Raw genomic sequence first — 7,799 nt, forward strand, 5'->3', positions numbered from 1 at the left:
CTAAAAAAAAAAAAAATTTTTTTTTTTTTTTTTGTTTCAGGGATTGAACTTGGGACCCTGCACTTGCAGAACCACTGAGCTAAATCCCTGGCCTGTAAGAATTTTTAAAAATAGTATAATTTCAAACAATAAAAAAGGTTTAACCTAACAGGAAAATATACTAAAGCTAAAACTCTATCCATCAAATAGTACATTTCCAAAATACATAAAGCAGAGTTTGACAGAATTATAAGGCATAACAAGCAAATTCACATAGTGAAAGATTCTAATATACCTGGTTCACTCTTTTTTTGTTTTCCCAGAACTAGGGATCAATTCAGGACCTTGAGTTTGCCAGGCAGTTGTGGCACAACTAAGCTAAATCCCCAGCCCTATCCTGGTTCAATCTTTGACAGAATGAGTAGACAAAAAAATTAAGTTTCTGAGCTGGGGATTTAGCTCAGAGGTTCCACCGCCTGCCTCACAAGTTCAAGGTCCTAAGTCAGATCACCAGTACAAAAAAAAAAAAAAAAATTAAGTTTCTATAAGATTTAGAACAACACAAACAGCAAAAGTGACCTGAGGCACATGGAAAATATCATGGTCAACAATTGCAGAAACGGACATTCTTTTTGTGAGGACACAAACATTTAAAAAGATGTCCACAGTCATAAAGCAAGTCTCAGTAACTGTCAAAGAAGTGAAATCATACAAGTCATATGCATATACAGGAAATCAATAACTACAACAGAAACTCGAGTAAGAAACACCCAACTAAACTGGCTCAGCCTGGTTCTGTGTGGGAGACGCACCCTAGGGAGGATTGTCACCAGAACGGTACAAAAGGAAACGAAGAGGAAGGCTGCTTCTCTCCTGTCTTCTTTGGAGCAGCTCCATCCAGCCTTTGCTTTCACCTTGGACGTTGTCTCCTGGCTGCCAGCACAGACCCTTCAGCCTCCTAACACGCACTCACTCGGGACACTACACGGAGCTCCAGGCTTCAACTGGATCCTCAGATCCCCAGGGTGCAGACTGACATTTTGCACCCTTCCACAACTGATTCTGTGGGCGGCCACAGTGAGCCAATCTTGTAAACACTTATGTTTGTATATCTTGCACTATGTCTGTTTCTCTGGTAAGCACTGACTGACACAGTAACAGTTCATTAGAACCCAACTTCTGAACTTAGTCATACTCTCATTAAAGAAAGAAGTCACAACAGAAATTGTCCAGTCTGACTAAAGTGAGTCCTTCACAAACAACAGGACAAAGCAAAACAGGCTGCTTTTAGCAAACGATGGCAGCTTCTCAATAAATCGGTCAAATGGACTCAAAAGGAAGTACAAACCCCCGGCGCCAGAAGTCCAGTGATTGTGTACACAACTGAGCAGATGGTCTTGGACATCCAAGTTACAAATATTCACCCCAGGTTCCTTGGCCCCTTCAATACCTATATGAGCCCTTCCCCAGTTAGTTGCTAACATCTCTCCCCTGGTGTCAGCCCATCCTCTCAAGGATGGAATGTCTCCCAGCCAGCTGCCACTATCTCTCCCACTGTCAGCCCATCCGCACACAGATGTGATGAACTCTACTCTTCCCAGAGAGCCGCTAGGAAATCTCCCAATTTCTAGTTCCTGTGAACTAAAATAAACTTTCCTTTCAAAAGCCTATTTTTGACAAGTGGATTCTTTATGACAGAAACTAGAATACAATTTGAATTGAATGAAAATGACAGTACAATAGAATCAGAATAATAGAATACAGAGCCCATACGCATATTGGATAAGAAGGAAATCTGAAAATCAATGTTAGAAAATAATACCAAATCATGGTGGGGGTGCATAAATAACAAACAAGCAGAAAGGGAAATAGAACCAAAAAAAAAAAGACCAACTGAGCCAAAAGCTGATTCTCAGGAAAAGGATAATAAAATTGATAAACCCCTGGCAAGACTTGCTGAGGGAAAAGAGGGACGAACACCAGGCATGTGAGATGTTCAGCAGTCAGTCAGCGAGGGAAATGCCACCCACATCCACAGTGACCACGCGTGGGGAAACAAAGCCCTGTGGCCCCAGGGAAAGCAGGGCACTGGCTGGCCACCAGGCCCCGGTCCCACTCAGGAATGTACCCAGGGACCCGGCCCTCGTGTGAACACATCTTATGTTCAGGTTCCCACCCCTCACCTGAACACGTAGGCCCCACCCCACACGTGGCACAAGGCCCCTCACCTGGAAGACCCGCGTCTTGAGGTTCATGCTGCCATAGCCTTCCCTTTGGCTGAGGTAAAACGTGCCTGTGAAGCTGGAGCCATCTGGCCACATGTAGGTGCCCAGGCCATGGCAGTGGTCACGGTAAAACTGCCCACGGTAGGCCTGTGGGCAGGAGGTCGTGAAGGAGCCTGGGTGCTGTGAGTGGGGCCGTGGGGCCTCCCTCAAGCTGGCTGGCCCTGAGGTGCAGGCACTCACCAATGCCCACGCCACCCTGCCCTGTACCCAGGCAGAAGTCTTGAGAGGTGCTGCAGGGGAAGCCAGGGACCTGGGCGGGACTGGTGCCCACCCAGGCTCAGCAGTCTTAACCCCATCCTGCAGCACTCCCCATCTCAGCACCCCAAACCCAGCAGCAGGTCTCCCCTGAGGTCCTGGGTATGGCCAAACAGAGTGCCCAACAGTGAGTTTCCATTTTGTCTTTAAGAAGATCCTTTGCCATCTATTTAATCTTAAACACAAAGCAATTCCACCAGGGTATGTGGCTGTAGTTATTCACGGTTGTATTTTTATTTTGTGCTTTGAGACAGGGTCTCACTATGCAGATCAGGCTGGCCTTGAACTTGCTAAGGAGCCCAGGCTGGCCTCCACCTCACAGCGATCCTCCTGCCTCAGCCTCCCCAGTGCTGGGATCACAGGCGTGTGCCACCCCGCCTGACATTTAATTCACAATTCTAAACAGTTCTCCCAGAATACAGATTTATCTTAAGTCACAGCTTCCCAAGCCTTCCTTATCCAAGGTTCCCTGACAGAAGTCTCAGACTTCTCCCCAAGCACTTCCAAACAGGAGAGGCGGCAGCCTGGAGCTTCATGTGATGGTCCCAGGTTCACATCAGGATGCTCAGGAAAGGCTGCCCAGCCCCTGGAGGAGGATGTGGGATGGCAGCAAAAGCCACTTACCTCGCCCGTGGGCCAAGAGAATTCGCCGTACCCGAGCTTCACATTGAGCCCAAACTCCCCTCGGTAGACACAGCCGTCCTGCCAGGTCTGCACGCCATGGACCAGCTGGATGGAGGCCTTCTGCAGGTCCCGCTCACTCAGAGGCCCCTCAGACTCCTCATCCTCCTCTCTTGGGGATACCCGTCCATCCCTGGAAGACAGCATAGTGAGGGCAGCAACAGGGGCTGAAATGCTGTAAGAGTGACTGCGTGTGGGACACTGCCACCCTCTCATTTCACCCTCACCATGACCCTAGGGCATGTGTTGTTGTCACAGGAAGGGAAACTGAGGCACAGAGGGTACAGTGATTGCCATGGGGCACTCAGGAAGTAGAAGGTACAGGAAGGGTGCAAACTGACAAGGGCAAATGCTGCTGGCCTCTGAGGAAGATAAGCCAGCCCGCCACCCAAGAGATGGCCACCTGACAATCACAGACACCAGCACAGACTCCGGGGTGGGCACAGCTGCAGAGAGATGTGGGTTCCAGGTGGGCTGCTTCCTGCCTGTTCCTGCTACCTCAAGGGCCAGTCGGAACTCAGACCTGAATCCCAGCCCCATGCCATCACACCACATCCTGCCTCGTGGCTGCTTGGGGGAGTGGGGCTGGAGACCAATCTATGTCTGGTGGTCACCTGGCCAAGAGCACCACCCTGGGAACCTGAGTCAGCCCCTGCGCCAACCTCAGAGGATCACAGGGGCTGAGTCTGCATCTGCCTGGTAAGGAAGGGGCTCAGCTGTGCCGGGCGTGTTGTTACACAGAGAGAAGCCAGAGGACAGACATTCAACCACAATGAAAAACATGAGGGGCAGATTCAGCTCCTTGGTTCATTCATTCGTTCGTTCCTTCCTTTCTCTTTCCTTCTTTCTTTCACCTACCTGTTGTCATGGGCTAAATTTTATCCCCCTCCAAATCCTTGTGTTGGAGCCCTGAACCACAGTGGCTTAGAACCTTACATGGAGATCAGTCATTACAGAGGTAGTAAGAGCAGCTGGGTTCCATCTGTGACCTAATGTAGGCCCTAGTCCAGATGACCCATGCCCTGGTAAGAAGGGGACATCTGGACAGAGAGATGCACAGGGGGAGGTGCTGTGCCTTGGGGGCTGGGCTGCCATCTACATATGGGCTAAGCAGAGAGGGGACGCCGGCTGGACCTGTGGCCCTCAAAACTCAGACCATAAATTTGTTGTTTAAATCACACAATCTGTGGTGCTTCATTACAGCAGCCTTGGAAAACTAAGACACATTATTTACTCATTTTTCTACATGTGATAAATATTAACTGGTTTTTTAAAAAAATAGCATTAATAAATGGGAAAGATAACCTACAGTGGGACTAGGAAAATGGAATTCTTTGTTGTTGTTTTAGGTTTTTGGTTTTGGTTTTGGAGTCAGGGTCTCACTATGCAGCTCAGGCTGGGCTTGAATTCACTATGTAGCCTTTGGAGTTAGTGTGTCACAAATGAATGTGAGGTACGTGAACAGTCCACAAAAGACAGTGGGGTGGTAGATGGATTTCATGAAATGCTACAGAACACTCCTGACTCAAAGTAGTCTTCTTTTCTTTTCTGTCAAGGTCTTGCTACATAGTTCAGGCTGGGTTTGAACTCACTATGTAACGGAGGGTGGCTTCAAACTCAAGGTCCTCAGTCTCCTGACTGCTGAGATCACAGGAGTTGTACCACCACACCCGGTAGTAGTGCTCACTCTTAACACCACAGAAGTGAAGGAGCTGTGCCAAATAAGGGTCCCCTCCGCACCCTGAGAGAATTATTCTTGCCCTCCCCAGAAGTGAAAGGGTGGCAGAGCAGTGTGGGCAGGCTAGAAAGGACACCAGATGAGGTCTGGGAGTCCAGTTTCTCATTACACACTGTGCTTTTCCTCAGCAGTTGTTGATATAATGTTTAGGTTTCATTTGCTCTATGGAGTTTAAGTTTTGTGGGGGCTGGGAGTAACTTGTGGTGCCCACCCCAACGGAGCATCCCAAGCAACTCTGGGCCTCTGGTCAGGATCGACACCCTTGCTAGAGGGTCCCCTGCACCTTGCAGTGACGAGGTCATAGCTGTCCAGGTGCCTGTGGTCCTCCACAGCTGGGGGCTGGTCGTCCTGCTCCTCCAGTGGACCTCTGGCTCTGTGGTCCAGGATGACAAAGGAACGATCCCTTTCCATGTCTGTCCTCTTCTAACTTGGAGGCAAAACCAGGCACCACAGTGAGTACTCAGAAATTCTTCAAAGGATCCAGGTGCCTAACGACCGTCCCCAGCTCCACCTGGCTCAGGTGAACTGAGCCCCCTTCCCCAGCTGTTCTGGCTAGGTCACTCCAGTCCCCACCTCCCCGCTACGGGTCTCACCTGGGCTAGGAGAGCACTCCCTCCACGGTTCCCAAGTCTTAGAGGTCAAGACCCGGCTAGGGTAGCTGGATAGGTTTCCCTGGAGACGCCACGCCCACACCCACGCCCTCGGCTCCAGCCAATCCCCGTGCCCATCCCCATCCGCCCTCGGAGCAGGAGATTCAGGCCTTCTGGCCAGTTAGGAGTTGAACTGCCTGCCCATCTAGCCCTGGATCTGGTGCTGTAGGCACCTTGAGGGGAACAAGGCAGGGGTAGAGGTCACCGCCCAGTCACAGGACTAAGGCTTGATCAAGCCCCGCCTGACTGCAAAGCTAGACTTTGTAGACTGGGTGAATGTGTGCAGAGGGTAGAGTGGGAGCCCGCGGATTGAGTGGACAGAGGGAGAAGAGGGGCTCACTCAGACCTCAGAGGGTACTCCGCTGAGCTGCACCAGCGCGTGCAGCAACGCGGTCTGAAGCAGACAGACATACGGCCCTCACCCAGCAGCTGCATGGTGTAGGAGCCATGCCAGGCCACCCCACCCCAGGAGCTCTTTGGGGACTAAAGCAGCTGGACTAGGACCCGGGCCCTGGGGGTACCTCATGCACACCCTATTCCTGTCTCCCAGTTTACATCTCTTTCTCCTTGGCCTCTCAGCTCCTCGGTGCCAGCTTGATTTCTGGGTCCATTTTATAGCACAAGGTACAAACGCAATCCAGAAAAGTTTCACGAGAAGTTCATCGTACTACGTGCATGTACCCCAACTGAAATATAAAACGCCGATCATGATCCACAGAACTCATTTCCCAACTCAGCACAGCTTTCAGGGTCAGGCACAAGGAAAGCACTTCAGAAAACATTCCAAGCCCAGCAGAGTGGTGGTGCACGCTGGTCATCTCAATGTCTGGAAAGCCGTCGCAGGACTGCAGGTTACACCCCAGCCTAGGCGACTATCAGCTCACTAAAGGGAGGGGGCTGGGGATGTAGCTCAGTGCAAAGGCCCTGGATTCAGTCCCCAGTATTTCCGGAGAGAGGGGAGCAATTCAGTTAGACTGCGGAAGGCTCCCATGAGAGGCTGGTACAAAGTCGGAGAGATGGCGGCCAGGCTAAATGTGGGCATGAAGTGGAACGTTATTGCCCAAGGCTTGGTTACCAATCTACAAGCTCCACGGGGTGGCATGCAAGGCATCAGGCAGACTTTGCAACATACAGCTCACCTCAAACACACTGCGAGGAGGCTAAAGAAACAAGTCATTAAGTAGGAGGAAGCTCGGGTTTGGTTAGCTTCAGTTGCCCAAATGCTAGCAAGGACCCAGTTTCTCCCTCCTCTGCTTTTGTCCAAAGCTGGCTTCCCCTCCTGGCCATACGGAGAGAACAGGGGAGTCTTCCAAACCCTCTACTGGTTCACAGTAGAGTCCAAGCCTATTCTTGCAGCAAGTATGGGGATATAGGCATCCCTTTTTTGTGTGAGCAATTAGAACTTGCAAACTGTGGGGAAAAGGGAATTTCCACTTCCTGTCTCAGGAAAGCCAGATCCTTCCTTAGGGTGAAAAGAAAGGGTCTCCGTGGAGTTAGCTGGTAGGCGACCAGGTAAGACCTGGCTGCAGGTATCTGCTGTTCAGCTGATGGGGGCGCCCACATTGCTATGAAGACCTCATAATCACCAGTGCACAACAGGTGCAGGAAAGAGGAGGCCTGCGATCACCCCTCACATTCACCAAGACTAGGCTGAGGTGTTGGCGTCAGAGGCTAATTCTGGACAAATGGCTGCAAATCTTAAGGATGAAAATGCACTAGACGAACTTTTATCATTAGCTGAATAAAGTTGGAACGGCAATTAACTGTCTGTAGGGCCATGAAACAGTTGTTTTTCACTATACCCTGAAAAAACACTGTAGGGGAAAAATCCACTGAAGACGTCTTCTTAAACACCAAACTCATGAACATTAAATTACTTAGATATAGCCTTTCTTAAAGTTACAGTGCTAACCCTCTAAAGAAAAACACCATATATATCCTAGCCTACGAAGAAGTGATAAAAATGCTAGTTTTATTTTACATGAGCCACATTTACAATAAAAATGAAAACATTCGGGATGACAAAAGGCAATTTACTAGGAAGCAGATAAAAAAGATGAGTGCTGTAACAAGAGTTCGCACAGGACGCCAGGCAGCTGTCCACAGCCCGGGTCGGGTCCGTGGGCCCTGCGGAAGACCGGGAGGACTCCGCGACACTCCGGGCGCCCGGGGCTCACGGATCCGGCGGGGAGCGGGAGCGGACTTCCGGCC

General features: G+C 50.3%; 1 protein-coding gene across 15 annotated transcripts in view; it reads right to left on the minus strand.

The window, feature by feature from the left end:
• The window catches only part of Ankmy1 (ankyrin repeat and MYND domain containing 1), a 33,583-nt gene that overhangs the window by 24,707 nt on the left and 1,077 nt on the right, over window positions 1–7,799 (minus strand). For 8 of the 15 annotated variants that reach the window (XM_010606603.3, XM_010606602.3, XM_010606594.3 and 5 more), the window contains exons 2-5: window positions 5,532–6,274; window positions 5,222–5,365; window positions 3,144–3,333; window positions 2,208–2,351 (exon numbers count right to left, since the gene is read on the minus strand). In XM_010606603.3, the coding sequence (XP_010604905.1) occupies window positions 2,208–2,351; window positions 3,144–3,333; window positions 5,222–5,349 (462 nt within the window). In that variant the 5' untranslated portion in view covers window positions 5,350–5,365; window positions 5,532–6,274. The remainder of the gene's footprint in view (window positions 1–2,207; window positions 2,352–3,143; window positions 3,334–5,221; window positions 5,366–5,531; window positions 6,275–7,799) is intronic. The other 7 variants (XM_010606599.3, XM_010606598.3, XM_010606596.3 and 4 more) reach the window with 7 other exon arrangements.

This window comes from Fukomys damarensis, unplaced genomic scaffold, assembly GCF_012274545.1.
Source record: "Fukomys damarensis isolate Sample0158 unplaced genomic scaffold, DMR_v1.0_HiC HiC_scaffold_16, whole genome shotgun sequence".
NCBI classification, from domain to species: Eukaryota; Metazoa; Chordata; class Mammalia; order Rodentia; family Bathyergidae; genus Fukomys; species Fukomys damarensis.